Here is a 16,253-nt window from a genome sequence, read left to right on the forward strand (position 1 = left end):
ATAAATATCCATAGTGATGTCAATACTTGACTTTTCCACTTTTTTTTCTTTTTTATTCTATAAAATAAAATAGAAGATATCAACATGTTATACCAATTTAAGATATATGTTAAACTAGTCTAAATTAAGTCATGATTATGAATAGCACCTTAGCATCAAATAATGAAATGTATGTGATATAGCTAATTGCTAATGTTTCACCTTGAACTTTCATCACAGCTTATCGATTGTCATGTAGTAGTCAACGTTTCTACAGTCTATGGGGTAACTGTTATACTAGATACCATAGTAGAAGTAGATGCTTTAGATATCTGAGGACACAAGGGCTATTTGCACCATATGGAGGTAAAAGTTGTGTTGTTCTAAGTATATTGAAGAACATGGCATTTCTTAAAATCAACTAGATTGAATAATATGAATCCCAATAGATTTCAATATTTTGCTCCGGAAAAAACAATTCCTTCATAAATGTTGGTGTGTGTGTGTGTGCATGCATGGCAGTGTTGATATGACTGTATCTGTAAAATAAATTACATAAGTAACAAGTTATCAGACTCATATGGAGTTCATGCAGTACTGAGATTCATGTTTTTTCGTTAGTTATTTTGAGAGCAAATGATACAGCATTTTATAATGTGTTAAAAGGTCATTAAAAATTGCATATTGTGGCGTTAATATTGATTCACTTATAGGGTCTTTGCATCGGAACTAAACACATTTATTCAAAAACCAGTAATTGGCATGACACGGGTTATGTTGTTCTCATACATGTTATGGTGGTATGATACTAAAACCCTAACGGGAAGGATTGTGCCTGATGTTCATGTGATGAAATCATAATCTTTCAGTCAGGTTATTTGAAGTCTGGAGCTGGCATGTCAGTTAACTGCTAGTAGTCTGTTTTTATTTATGTATTGTTGTCATTTTGTTTATTTTCTTTGGTTACATCTTCTGACATCAGACTCGGACTTCTCTTGAACTGAATTTTAATGTGCGTATTGTTATGCGTTTACTTTTCTACATTGGCTAGAGGTATATTGTTATGCATTTACTTTTCTACATTAGTTAGAGGTATAGGGGAGGGTTGAGATCTCACAAACATGTTTAACCCCGCCGCATTTGTGCGCCTGTCCTAAGTCAGGAGCCTCTGGCCTTTTTTAGTCTTGTATTATTTTAATTTTAGTTTCTTGTGTACAATTTGGAAATTAGTATGGCGTTCATTATCACTGGACTAGTATATATTTGTTTAGGGGCCAGCTGAAGGACGCCTCCGGGTGCGGGAATTTCTCGCTACATTGAAGACCTGTTGGTGACCCTCTGCTGTTGTTTTTTATTTGGTCGGGTTGTTGTCTCTTTGACACATTCCCCATTTCCATTCTCAATTTTATAGGGGGAGGGTTGAGATCTCACAAACATGTTTAACCCCGCCGCATTTTTGCGCCTGTCCCAAGTCAGGAGCCTCTGGCCTTTGTTAGTCTTGTATTGTTTTAATTTTATTTTCTTGTGTAAAATTTGGAAATTAGTATGGCGTTCATTATCACTGAACTAGTATATATTTGTGTAGGGGCCAGCGGAAGGACGCCTCCGGGTGCGGGAATTTCTCGCTACATTGAAGACCTGTTGGTGACCTTCTGCCGTTGTTTTTTCTATGGTCGGGTTGTTGTCTCTTTGGCACATTCCCCATTTCCATTCTCAATTTTATTCCATAGACTCTGCCTTTTATCATAGTAATGTTGCTTGTCTTTTTAATATTCAAATATCAGAAAATGAATTACCATTGATAGCATTTCCTGGATATTTTATGCTCAGAGTATTTTCTATATATGAATATGTTTTAGTGATGATATACTTTATAATTTCGTTAAGGACATGGTATTGGAGTCAACAGGTTTAGTACTAGATCGATCAGTGGACATCCTATAAGTTACAACGATTACTACAACAGATATCATGGATTTAGAATCGCAAACAGTCAATTTGCTTACAACGGCATAGGTAAGTGAACTATATATTTAATGATTATATTGAATAAATGAAAGATATGAGATGATAAAATTCACGAATAAAACATTGATTGAAATAATATTATAGAAATGAGAGCTCTTCCTAGACAGTACAATTTTTCTACGAATCGCTTACAGACTGTTTCAGTAGACAAAAGTTCTTCTTCCAAATACGCAAGACTATCCCTTTTTATTGTCACTTGTGGGAGACTTGAACAAATGAACATTAAAACAAGAGAAGAGTGCGATCAACGGGTATTTTTCGTATAAAGAATGTATTTGAATGACAAACTTAATATTTTGCAAAGTGGTATCAATAAAGGAAAAAAAAGATATAAAAGATATCTTGTGATGTCAGTATGCTGTTGTGACAATGCCTACTTGAGGTTTCCGCTATTTTTACTTGATTATAATAAAAAAAAAAGGATATCAACATGTCATACCAATTTAATGATATATGTTAAACAAGAGTAATTGTAGTCATGATTATTAACAGCGGCGTCACATATAATAATAAACTGTGTGTCATGTAGGTATTTGCTAATGCTAGACCTTAAACTTTCATTATAGTGTATCGATTGTCATGTAGTAGTCAACGTTTCTACAGTCTTTGGGGTAACTGTTATACTAGATACCATAGTAGAAGTAGATGCTTTGGATATCTGAGGACACAAGGACTATTTGCGGCATTAGGAGGTAAAAGTTGTGTTATTCTTGGTATATTGAAGAACATGGCATTTCTTAAAATCAACTAGATTGAAGAATATGAATCCCAATAGATTTCAATATTTTGCTCCGGAAAGAAAACATTTCCTTCAGAAATGTGTGTGTGTGTGTGTGCATGGCAGGGTTGATATGGCTGTATCTGTAAAATTAGTTATACAAGTAACAAAATATCAGACTCATATGTAGTTCATGCAGCGCTGAGATTTATGTTTTTTCGTCAGTTTTTTAAAGGGCAAAAATTACATCCTCTTATGATTTATTTCATAGATTCCGCCTTTTATCGTATTTAGGTTGCTGGTCTTTTTAAATTAATATATCAGAAAATCAATTTACGAATCGACAGTATTGTCTGCATATGTCATGCTCAGAACATTTTGTAAATATCTAAATGTTTTAGTGATGATATATTTTATCATGTTTTATAGGACATGTCATTGGAGCAATCAATACTGGATTGATCAGTGGACATCCTATAAGTTACAACGATTACTACAAAAGATATCATGGATTTAGAATCGCAAACAGTCAATTTGCTTACAACGGCATAGGTAATTGAAATATATATTTAATTACTATATTGAATAAATGAAAGATATGAGATGATAAAATGCACGAATAAAACATTGATTGAAATTATATTATAGAAATGAGAGCTCTACCTAGACAGTACAAATTTTCTACGAATCGCATACAGACTGTTTCAGTAGACAAAAGTTATTCTTCCAAATACACAAGACTATCCCTTTTATTGTCACTTGTGGGAGACTTGAACAAATGAACATTTAAACAAGAGAAGAGTGCGATCAACGGGTATTTCTCGTACAAAGAATGTATTTAAATGACAAACTCAATATTTTGCAAATGTTTAAGTTAAGTGATATCAATAAAGGAAAAAAAATAATATAAAAAATATCTTCTGATGTCAGTTCGCTTTTGTGACAATGACTACTTGAAGTTTCCGCTATTTTTACTTGATTCTAATAAAATAAAAGATATCAATATGTCATACCAATTTAAGATATATGTTAAACAAGAGTAATTGTAGTCATGATTATTAATAGCGGCGTCACATATAATAATAAACTGTGTGTCATGTAGGTAATTGCTAATGCTAGACCTTAAACTTTCATTACAGTGTATCGATTGTCATGTAGTAGTCAACGTTTCTACAGTCTTTGGGGTAACTGTTATACTAGATACCATAGTAGAAGTAGATGCTTTGGATATCTGAGGACACAAGGACTATTTGCGGCATTAGGAGGTAAAAGTTGTGTTATTCTTAGTATATTGAAGAACATGGCATTTCTTAAAATCAACTAGATTGAAGAATATGAATCCCAATAGATTTCAATATTTTGCTCCGGAAAGAAAATATTTCCTTCAGAAATGTGGGTGTGTGTGTGTATGTGCATGGCAGGGTTGATATGAATGTATCTGTAAAATTAGTTATACAAGTAACAAAATATCAGACTCATATGTAGTTCATGCAGCGCTGAGATTTATGTTTTTTCGTCAGTTATTTAAAGGGCAAATATTACATCCTCTTATGATTTATTTCATAGATTCCGCCTTTTATCGTATTTAGGTTGCTGGTCTTTTTAATATTAATATATCAGAAAATCAATTTACGAATCGATAGTATTGTCTGCATATGTCATGCTCAGAACATTTTAGAGATATGAAAATGTTTTAGTGATGATATATTTTATCATGTTTTATAGGACATGTCATTGGAGCAATCAATACTGGATTGATCAGTGGACATCCTATAAGTTACAATGATTACTACAACAGATATCATGGATTTAGAATCATAAACAGTCAATTTAATTATCACGGTTCAGGTTAGTTAACAATTTTTTTTTAGTAAAATGTGATTCATATTCTTTTCCAGGAAAGAGCCCAAAAACAAGGAACGTACGTCAAAGTTATATTATAGAAATGAGAGATCTACATTTCCGGTTAAATTCACTCAGAATCCTTATAAATTTTTGTCGAAATTAATTTGTATTATACAAAAGTGTCTAAAATGTTTTCTCTTTAACTGCACTTGACAAGCAATTATAATAAGTATTTGATGATGATGTTAATTTGTCGTTTGTTGATGTGGTTCATAAGTGTTTCTCGATTTTCGGTTATATATTTATATACATATAGATTAGAACGTTGGTTTACCCGTTTGAATGGTTTTACACTAGTCATTTAAGGGGCCTTCTATAGCTTGCTTTTCGGAGTCCGTGTTGTAGACCGTACTTTTATCTATAATGGTTTACTTTTGCAAAATTTGACCTGCATGGAGGGTTATCTCATTAGCACTCATTCATTGTCTTCTTATATATAGTTTAACTAACGCAATTTATGTCCGAATTAGAATGTGTCGAAAAAATAATACTTTACGGTTTGTATTAAAATGCGTTATTCTAGTAATATGAATGTTAACGTTATCTTGCTTTGACAATGTTTGATGAGATATGCCATTTCAACTAGTTTGTAAAGTTTGTGATTTAAAGCACTGTTCCAACAATGTCCAAGCGTTTAATTTAGATGGATTGTTGGTCGCAAACATTGTAATCCCCCATCTTTTGTAAAGCCCTTACCCAAACGAAGAGCTTTTAATTAAGTGTGTCTCTTTATTAGTTGTACACAGGCCGTTTTGTTTATTTTTTGTTCGTGTATCCAATATCGGCATTTCCGAATTCATATTGCTTGCTGTTTGTCATTGATTGTGTTCATACCATAAGGGTCGTATTGTTATCTATCGTTGTGTTCTTTTAAATTATGAAACGATTTATAATTAGATCAATTACTGATGTTTAACTTATTATTATTTCATTACAGTGTATCGATTGTCATGTAGTATTCAACGTTTCTACAGCCTTTGGGGTAACTGTTATACTAGATACCATAGTAGAAGTAGATGCTTTGGATATCTGAGGACACTAGGACTATTTGCACCATTCGGAGGTAAAAGTTGTACTATACAAAGTATATTGAAGCTCTTGATATTCCTTGGTAATATATAATTTACCTTGAATTAACTAGATTGAGGAATAAAAAGCGAAAGATTTAACGTTTCAACATTTTTCTCAGGAAAATTTTCATTACCTTTAGAAATGTAATTGTGTGCATGGTAGGGATGATACGAGTGTATTTGTAAAATAAATTAAAGAAGTAACAAGAAGTTGTTGGTATCATATGTGGTTTCAAGAAGTTCTGAGATCTGTGTTTTTTTCGTTTATTATTTTGAGGGAAAATAATACAGCATCATATACATTATTTCCATAGAATCTTCCTTTTGTCGTATTTGGGTTACTTTATTTTTTATATATTAATACCTCAGAAAAGCAATTTACGAATCGATAGTATTGTCTGCATATGTCATGCTCAGAATATTTTCTTGGTATGAAAATGTTTTAGTGATGATATATTTTATCATGTTTTGAAGGACATGGTATTGGAGCAGTCAATACTAAGTTTTTCAGTGGACATCCTATAAGTTACAACGACTACTACAACAGATATCATGGATTTAGAATCGTAAACAGTCAATTTAATTACCGCGGTTCAGGTTAGTTAACAATTTTGATGAGATTCATATTCTTTTCAGGAAAGAGCCCAAAAAACTAAGAACGTCAAAGTTATATTATAGAAATGAGAGCTCTACATTGACGGTTAAATTCTCTCAGAATCCTTATAACTTCTTGTCGAAATTACTTTGTATTATGCAAAAGTGTCTTATAGGTTTTCTCGTTACTTGCACTTGACAAACAATTATAATAAGTATATGATGATTAACTTGATGTTCAGTTGTTGTCGTTTGTTGATGTGGTTCATACATGTTTTTCAATTTTCGTTTATATATATAAACATATAGATCAGAACGTTGGTTTACCTTTTTGAATGGTTTAACATTAGTCATTTAAGAGGCCTTCTATAGCTTGCTTTTCGGAGTCAGCTAATTATCCGTGTTGAAGACCGAACTTTTATCTATAGCAGTTTACTTTTGCAAAATTTTACTTTGCATGGAGGGTTATCTCATCAGCACTCATTCATTGTTTTCTAATATATATTTGAACTAACGCAATTTATGTCCGATGAACGTACTACATTCATTGAATCTGTCGTAAAAATAATACTTTACGGTTTGTATTAAAATGCGTTATTCTAGTAATATGAATGTTAACGTTATCCTGATTTGATGAGATATGCCATTTCAACTAGTTTGTAAAGTTTATGATTTAAAGCTCGGTTCCGAGCTATTTGGTATTTCCGAACTCATATTGCTTGCTGTTTGTTATTGATTTTGTTCATAGCAAAAGGCCGTATTGTTATTTATCGTTGCGTTCTTTTAAATTATGAAATGATTTATAACTAGATACATTACTGATGTTTTACTTATTATTATTTCATTACAGCGTATCGACTGTCGTGTAGTAGTCAACGTTTCTACAGTCTATGGGGTAATTGTTATACTAAGTTCCATAGTAGAAGTAGATGCTTTGAATATCTGAGGACACAAGGTCTTTTTGCACCGTTTGGAGGTAAAATTTTATTCTTTGTTAAACAAATCTCACTGTATGTAATATCTATTGTTTAACTAGAACTTCATCAGAAATTAAATGAAGTAAAGGAAAATAAGAATATTTTGTTAGAGAAATGTATTGTGGAGGACAATGCAATGCAAAAACCGTTTTTCCCTGTTTCTACAGTGTGTTTGCGTACAAAACTGTTAATCATTAAAGTTGAAATGATAAAGAATAAACTCCTTAGAAACTAATATGTATAAACATTTAGATTTGTATTCGATATCATAGTGTTTTTTATCAAGGCCATGAAAATATTAGTTGAAAATAAAGGTTAAACAAAAATACGTTCTAATAGCGTTGCATCGATATATTTTGTGTCCATCAACCGCTTTCTTGATATGAAAGTTGTGATAGTGAAAACTTTATTAATTCCTTTTTTCTCTTTATAAAGGACATATTCTTGGATTAAACCGCCGAGCCGATGTTGTAGTTCACCATATACACGAAGTTGTACTTAGAAAAGGACACAATTCCCACTATTAAGTGTCCACAACTTATCAAGAAAGATTTTTTATGTGAGTAATTTATTAACAACACAATTGTTAATATGAATACCTGATTTTGTATTTCAATGCAAATAGAAGAAATTGGTAGTATTATCTTGTGGTATTTGTTTAAAAGTATATATATATTCAGTACTGGCATACACAAACATATATTGTTTCATTACAACTAACTGAAGAAACATTTTTAAATGTTTAAGAATTGATCAATATTTCTTTTTCCTTGTCTGGTTTTAACTGTCCTTTTTATCATTATAGTTTTATCAATTCATTAATACAAAAATATGAAAATGTGGGGTACAACAGTCAACATTGTGTTATAATTTTAATCAATATAAAAACAAAACGTATGTAACGAATAAATTAATCAGAGATACCAGGATTAAATTTTGTATTTACGCCAGAATATATAGAATATTGAAAACAACACGTTTAATAATTTCAATGCGTCCGATGCGCTTTTCTTGTTTTACCTTTAGCAGGAACGCTCAAAGTCAAACATTTAATCCGAGGATGTATAAGAACCGAAACCGTTAAAGAGCTAAATGACAAAAATACCTAAAATTGTAGCCAAATTCAACTTTATATAACAGTTAAAAGATATACAGGACATTTTAAAGAGAAGGCTAACTTTAAAAAAAGTGAGATCAAAACAAGTAACGCCTAATTGTTTTAACACCAATGAATATATTATTTTATGAAATTGTAGATTTCGGATTTTCCAATATTGTTAACCTTATGCAACACTGATAATACTTCTTTAGTAGAAATGCGAACCTGCCTCAGTTTAATTTGTACTCGCATGCCATTTTATGATATAATGTGCATATCATACAGATCAAATTCTTAATCTATGATATACACAAATATCCAGTCAATATGCCAAACAATACTTTCCATCATATAATAACAAAATAATCATTTAAACTGCTAATCATAACATTTCTACTAATGGTTCTTATCTTGATATGCAGCATTTAAAAGGTCAAATGTGAATAACGACAATAAGTAGCTTTTCATAAAAAAAAATTATAAGACTTGATATTTTTAATTTGACTATGTGTTTCAATTATAACTATTTTATTTTCAGAGTTGAAAGAATAAGAAGAATCGGTACGAGAAAATAAATTTAAGTAAACAAAATGTGTTTGCGTTTCTTTCAGAAACATATATTGCATAACCTAGATGATATAGTTTTACGATCCCGTCCTCTTTATCCCGAATGTGAACCCAAAGACGGTTGCAAAATGTAGAGCAGGATCTGCTTTCTCTTCATGAGTTTCTGTGATCACAAACAGTGTAAGTGGAGTTACAGGTGCTCATTCAGTTGTCTATGTTGTGTTTTGTGAACTGTTGTTTGTCTGGTTTTTTGCGCACCTGGCCAACAGGGCCAAGTGAGCTTTTCTCATAACTTTGCGTCCGTCGTCGGACGTCGTTATTAACTTTTACAAAAATCTTCTCATCTGAAATTGTTGGGCAAAATTTAACCAAACTTGGCCCAAAATTATTATTTGGGTATCTAGTTTTAAAAAATGTGTCCGTTGACACGACCAACTGATTAAGATGGCCGCCATGGCTAAAAATAGAACATAAGGGTAAAATGTAGATTTTGGTTTATAACTCTAAAACCAAAGCATTTATAGCAAATCTGATTGGAGTAAAATTGTTAAGCAAGTCATGATCTATCTACCCTGAAATTTTCAGAGGAATCGGACAACCCGTTGTTGGGTTGAAGCCCCTGAATTGGTAATTTTAAGGAGATTTTGCCGTTTTTTGGTTATTATCTTGAATATTATTATAGATAGAATAAACTGTAAACAGCAATAGTGTTCATCAAAGTAAGATCTACAAATAAGTCAACATGACCAAAATGGTCAGTTGACCCCTTAAGGAGTTATTGCCCTTTATAGTCAATTTTTAACAATTTTGTTCTTGCTACTTACAATTTTCTATATCTATCTGTATTATAGATATAGAAAATTGTAAGTAGCAAGAATGTTCAGTAAAGCAAGATCTACCAACACATCACCATCACCAAAACACTATTTTGTCATGGATCCGTCTGTGTCCTTTGTCTGATATGCACATAGATCAAGGTGAGCGACACAGGCTCTTTAGAGCCTCTAGTTTTTCTCATTTCACAATGACATTGTGAAGAAGATGATTTATGCGTGCGATTGAAACAAATCTCTGTCAAAGTCTCAATCCGAAAACGTAAACCATTTTAGTTCAAAGTACGGTCTTCAACATCGAGCATTGGTTCACACCGAACGGTAAGCTATAAAGGGTCCAAAAAAGTACAAGATTTAAAACCATTCAAAGAGGAAAACCAACGGTTTATTATTCTTGTTTATTAACTTTATGTTCGACTTATGCCCTATACGTATCTTCGTCTCTATATCAGTGTTTAAGTAGTAGCGATAAAATATTGATTGAAACGTTCATAGTAAAATGGGCATATTTGATTTTTTTACTTGAATATAATATCAATGACAGCTTATGTTCATTTGATATCTGAACTCATATTTTTGTCCTATACAAATTCGTTTGATTCGAGCGTGACTGAAATTTTTTTTTAGATGATGTGCATATCTAACATTTACCTGTGCTATCTACAATATCTACCGTACACGGCACCCGTCGTGTTATTTCTTTGTTTACAACATGACACTTAGACTTCGTTGACCGAAAATTGGGGTTGTATTTAAATTCAGTACCGACATGCTTTCGCGGTCTTGTATTTTATGATAGCAGTGAAGGCAATTGATCTGTACTATTACCTGTTGTGGCATATGTCCGATAATTATAGTTCAATTGGATGTGAATTTAAAAAGGCGAATTATGCATAGCAGGAGATGTCATTTTTATGACGTAGCCGACGTACACGGTTTCCCACACTTGCAGTTCCTGTGAATCTTAAACTTCAAAGTGCGGTGACTGAAAGCAGATTTTGATGAGATTTTGATGAGTTTAATCTCTCCACCGAACACATGTACACACTTATATAATATATCATTCGAAAGACGAAACATTGGACTATAACAAAATGCCTCTCGTAAGGACTTGATGTGGTCACATTTTTTTTTTAAATTGAGGTCATTTTTATAAATCTGTCAAAATTTTTGAAGGGTTTAAACTTTTTGATTTTATTTCTAGTCTCTACCTCAGTAATAACTATACTGTTTTGGCTTAAGTAAGGTTTGTTATTATACATTTACCTTAATCATTAACATACTTTTAACAACAAAATTCACAAAACGACGCTTTATAAAAAAAAATTAAAAATCCAGTTTTTAAATCATAAAATGTTTAGAGCACCTTAAGCTTATGAATAAATTCAATTCAAGGTAAAAATCAAGTAGACGAAAAATACCAAAGGGACAGTCAAAATCATAAATCAAAAATCAACTGACAACGCCATGGCTAAAAATGAAAAAGAAAAAAAAACAATAGTACACATGACAAAACATAGATAACTACAGAATAAGCAACACGAACCCAATCAAAAACTAGGGGTGATGTCAGATAAGAAGTTTCCTCACTCTTAAAGAGGGAACACATATCTATTTACTTGTGTGACTTTTTTGTAGGAAGAACGATGGTAAATTGCCTGCAATTCTTTAAATTCACAACTACAGAATGAAACATATTCATCTAGAACCTTAATGTACACCTCATTCATTGGAGATACAAAAATTCACTTCTTTACATACTAATCAATTGGCTTAAACTTTCAGTCGATGTATTTTGGCACTGCATTAAATTTCACGACTTTCATCTTTTCTTAGCACTCGAAAGTAACCAATTTCAGCGGACTTCTCGAATCGTACATGTCGCGAAACTTTAACTGAAACTATCCGTTAATTATTTTGATTTTGTACAATAAGACTATTCTGAAAATATATTTGACGAATTATAACAAAAATTAGAATTTAAACATATACAAACAAACTTTGTTTCATATATTAGTGCAATTGATTGAAAATATGTGTACACAAGAGCGAAAAAAGGTAGTATTTTTATATTATATATCTGTTGAGTGCCTTATGTTTATTAAAAAACAAAATGTTATGGAAGAGAAGGGATTAAGTTACGTATAGAAATTGAAGTTTTTTATTGTTGATTTTTTTTTTAAGACTTTTTCTTATTTAGATTCTGAAATTTTTATCAGTTACTAGTTTAATGAAGTACTATATGCTTAAAATATTATGGGATTGTGTTTACTCCTACTTCGAAGAAAAAACTAAAGTGTGTGGCTGAATTTGCAATAAAAATGACTTCACTTTTAAACAGTCAACACTTAGTTAATTTTATAGATTAGAAACAAATTGAATACTAAATAGAATAATTTGACATGTGATAATAGCTAAAGAATAAAACATCTTAATTAAATGTAAGCAAATATATTAAAATTTCATCTTGAAAAAGGGCAGTTGAAACTTTCTAATATACTCTAGTTAGTAAAATGATGTTAAAAGAAATATAACAATACGCAATTCTTACGACAGGGCAGAAAATAGAGAAGATATATTTGTCTTTAAGTTAAGATATTTTTAAGCTGTGTGTTATTTGGGGAGATTCAACTCGAAATCTAGACAACTTTTTACACTTTTGTCACCACACTATGAATGGTTTCAGTAAATGCATTAATCGATGTAATACCACAGGTATAAAATGGCAGATTAAACCTGGTTTTAGAAAAATTGGTACCGTTAATGTTATTATTAAAGCTAGTATTGTCGTCTGTTTGGGTTAAACTGTTATCGACAAAACTGAGCAAACACCGTTTTATGTTTTATTAAGGCAAAGTGTTTTTAATTGTTTGTTAATACATTTTAATAACTGAGACACACTACTCATATTGTTTAGTTAGTGTCAATGCTTTGGTGGATACCGAACCATGAGTAATGTCATATCTTGTATGAAATCACTTGATAGAAAAATTAACATGTTAGTAAAATGTAATACCAATTAATCAATATAAAAGACAACATATGTATTGCTTGATTACATCCCCTTTTAGTATGCGAATAATCATAGCATATGACACCTCATGATGTAAATAAAGTATGTAAAATGAATTGTAATCCTGTATTAACAACAATAAACAATAATTATTGAGTTCAGAAAAGCTAAAGTTTAAAATAAGGATAATGCACCAATCTCAATTCAAACAAAGTTGAAAAAAAACAATAATATTGTGGAGTCGTATACACCAAAAGCACTGTCTATCACTAATTTATTCTTGAAAGTAGAAACATCAAAAATCATAAGTGGAAGTAACACTGTCAGTACAACATCCTCACGACACTTACCAAAGAGGACATCCCGGATAATCATAGGTCTGTTCTGTGTTCCTTTGGAATTTCAACCAAAGATGAAGATCTGGATCTTCCATCACTGTATTGATACCTAAACTACATAAGTGTCCTTACAAACAACGGTATATTGCTGGGTCTTCCAAGTGCTCCACGAAACCTCTTTCAAAATTATAAACATCAAAAAGACGGGCTTCAAAGTTATTGTGAAACTGCCTATTCTAGAGGGGCGTGAATCAGATGTGGATACTTAAAAATTCCAAAGATCTTTTAGAGTACATACAATCTAACTCTCTTTCATCTAGTATAAGTATTAAAACATTTGACTTTTCAACTCTTTACACAAGTATTCCGCATTCCAAACTAAGAGACAAATTGAAAGAGTTGGTATTGCTTTGCTTCATAAAAAAGAATGCCCAACGTAGATATAAGTATCTTGTCTTAGGGAGGGATAAATCCTACTTTGTAAAGGATCACTCTGATTCAAACAAACAATTCTCTGAAACTGATATTATCAAGATGCTTGATTTCTTGATTGACAACATATTTGTTACGTTCGGAGGACGTGTTTTTCAACAGACTCGGCATTCCAATGGGAACAAACTGTGCCCCTCTACTTGCCGACTTGTTTCTTTATTAATATGAGTCTGACTTCATGCAGGAACTTCTTAGGAAGAAAGATAAGAAGTTAGCAATATCCTTTAACTCTACTTTCCGCTATATAGATGATGTTCTTTCACTAAATAAATCAAAATTTGGTGACTATGCGGAACGCATCTATCCCATTGAGCTAGAGATAAATGATACTACAGATACAAGTTAAGTCGGCCTCAGATCTTGACTTAAATCTAGAAATTGACAATGAGGGTCGGTTGAAAACAAAACTTTAACACAAAAGAGATGATTTCAGCTTTCCAATCGTGAACTTTCCATTTCTAAGTAGCAACATTCTAGCAGAACCTGGATACGGGGTATATATCTCCTAATTGATACGATATTCCCGTGCTTGCATTTCCGATCATGATTTTCTTAATAGAGGGTTCTTTCTCACAAGGAAGATATTAAACAAAGTGTTCCAAATAGTGAAGTTGAAATCATCCCTTCGTAAATTTTACGAGTTGGTTGACCGTTATGGAAAAACCGTTTCACAAATGGTATCGGATATGTTCCTAACGTCGTAACTACAATCCCCTTCTCTTTCACGAATGTGACCTACAGAATAAGACTTTTTTACCGGATTTTTTATCACAAAAGCAAGACGACGGGTGTCACATGTGGAACAGGATCTGCTTACCGATCCAGAGCACATGAGATCACTCCTAGTTTTTTGGTGTGGTTCGTGTTGTTTATTCTTTAGTTTTCTATGTTGTGACATGTGTGATGTTGTTTGTTTGTCTTTTTCATTTTTAGCCATGGCGTTGTCAGTTTGTTTTATATTTATGAGTTTGACTGTCCCTTTGGTATCTTTCGTCCCCCTTTTTGAATGTGATATGTCCTTAAGAGTATCTTTTCTAGGTTTACATTTTGATAAAACATATTGCCAAAATGTCTTGCATGGCCTATGGAAACATGACATTGAAGTGTATGCATGCGAGACACATTCAAAAATGGAAACATGACATTGAAGTGTATGCATGCGAGACACATTCAAAAATGGAAACATGACATTGAAGTGTATGCATGCGAGACACATTCAAAAATGGAAACATGACATTGAAGTGTATGCATGCGAGACACATTCAAAAATGGAAACATGACATTGAAGTGTATGCATGCGAGACACATTCAAAAATGGAAACATGACATTGAAGTGTATGCATGCGAGACACATTCAAAAATAGTTAAATTAGTTTATTCTGTGTTGTTTATTTCATATGAAAAGTTTCACTACCATTCAAGACCCTGTTTCAGATTGCATTTAAAAGGGGATGACCATTTTTTTTCTGCGTAAATATGTTTTATTATCATTTTGTTTCCAATTAAGTGTTAAATTTATTCATTTACTTTTGACAGCCGTGTATAGCCTTTATTCTTCTGTAATACTGAGGCAGATAACCTATTGCTTAATGATGATGATCCACCATAAAACCTAAAATAAAACTTATATAATAAAAACATGGTTTTGAATCAAGGTTATTATTTTATAAATTGTTTTTTGGATGGAGAGTTGTCTCATTTGCACTCAAATCACAGCTTCCTATATCTATTATGAACAATTGAGTTAAAAACATAAATCTTTTTTAAATAAACAAGGCCATTAGTTTGCTCGTTTGAATTGTTTTACATTGTCTTGTGAAGAATTGTCTCATTGGCAACCATACCACGTCTTTTTTTTCTTAGATTAAGACAAGAAATCTCAAAACAAAGGAGTAGGGGCTATAATGGCCTAAAATGGCCCAAGATTTACAAGATAATAAAAATTCTAACAAAGCAGATGTTTCCATAAATTATTAGAATATGAGTCATTTATTAAAAAAACCTGTTTTTATCTAACAAAAAAAAAGGTTCAATGACGTCACAATGGTAGGTGCACATGACGTCATAATTGCAAAAATAAGCAAAAATACAGAAATTTGGATGGTTTTGCCAAATTTTGACCACCTCACCATGCTTGCACCAATTAGAAATTTTAATATTTTGACAAGTTTATACATATCAAACTTCGGATGAAAAATCTTTTTGGTGCAAGGTTGGTGCGATAGTTTATCTTATATTTTTCATTGCCAAGCGGAGGAAAAAGGCTGAAATTTGTCTTCCAAATTTGACCTATTCATCTGACAAAGTTTAGTTTATACATTCTTATGCCTATAGGAACTTTATTTTTTTTGTTTATGAATGTAACGTGCATTCCTTATATTATTTCCGTAAGTATATTTAGTTAAACTTTTAAAAATATCCGAAAGCAATGAACTACATATTGTAAGGGAGTTAATAGCAAATTTGAGGATATTTTTTTAATAATGAAATTTTAGATGCAATATAACAAAATCTGTACATTTCGTATGTTTCTGCTAAATATTAATTCAAAATCTGGTGTTTGAATAGGGCAATCTTCTCTCTCTGGTATTATGGTCGGATCCATGATTTATGCTAGGAAAAGGGGCGGGGGGACAAAAT

At 31.8% G+C, this 16,253-nt stretch overlaps 1 protein-coding gene and 1 long non-coding RNA gene across 2 annotated transcripts; both read left to right on the forward strand.

Annotated features, from left to right (window-relative positions):
- Positions 1–217: 217 nt before the first annotated feature.
- LOC143068613 (uncharacterized) lies at positions 218–2,691 on the forward strand. Its single transcript, XR_012976213.1, has 3 exons — positions 218–345; positions 1,867–1,995; positions 2,574–2,691. It is a non-coding gene; the product is annotated as an uncharacterized LOC143068613 (long non-coding RNA).
- A 133-nt stretch (positions 2,692–2,824) lies between these two features.
- LOC143066753 (uncharacterized) lies at positions 2,825–7,824 on the forward strand. The gene is made up of 8 exons (XM_076239565.1): positions 2,825–2,852; positions 3,155–3,277; positions 3,865–3,990; positions 4,451–4,573; positions 5,568–5,693; positions 6,175–6,297; positions 7,145–7,270; positions 7,707–7,824. The coding sequence occupies exons 1-8, from the start codon at positions 2,825–2,827 to the stop codon at positions 7,796–7,798; spliced, it is 867 nt and encodes a 288-aa protein (XP_076095680.1). The 3' UTR covers positions 7,799–7,824.
- Positions 7,825–16,253: the final 8,429 nt, after the last annotated feature.

The sequence above is a fragment of the Mytilus galloprovincialis genome, chromosome 3 (genome assembly GCF_965363235.1).
Source record: "Mytilus galloprovincialis chromosome 3, xbMytGall1.hap1.1, whole genome shotgun sequence".
NCBI classification, from domain to species: domain Eukaryota; kingdom Metazoa; phylum Mollusca; class Bivalvia; order Mytilida; family Mytilidae; genus Mytilus; species Mytilus galloprovincialis.

What these genes read in the sequence shown, in the direction of transcription:
- LOC143066753 (XM_076239565.1), top strand. Translation starts at nt 2,825, where the DNA reads ATGTGTGTGTGTGTGTGTGCATGGCAGG. An exon ending in GTGTGTGTGTGCATGGCAGG is followed by an intron (nt 2,853 to 3,154) that starts GTTGATATGGCT and finishes CATGTTTTATAG; the next exon opens with GACATGTCATTGGAGCAATC. An exon ending in ATTTGCTTACAACGGCATAG is followed by an intron (nt 3,278 to 3,864) that starts GTAATTGAAATA and finishes CTTTCATTACAG; the next exon opens with TGTATCGATTGTCATGTAGT.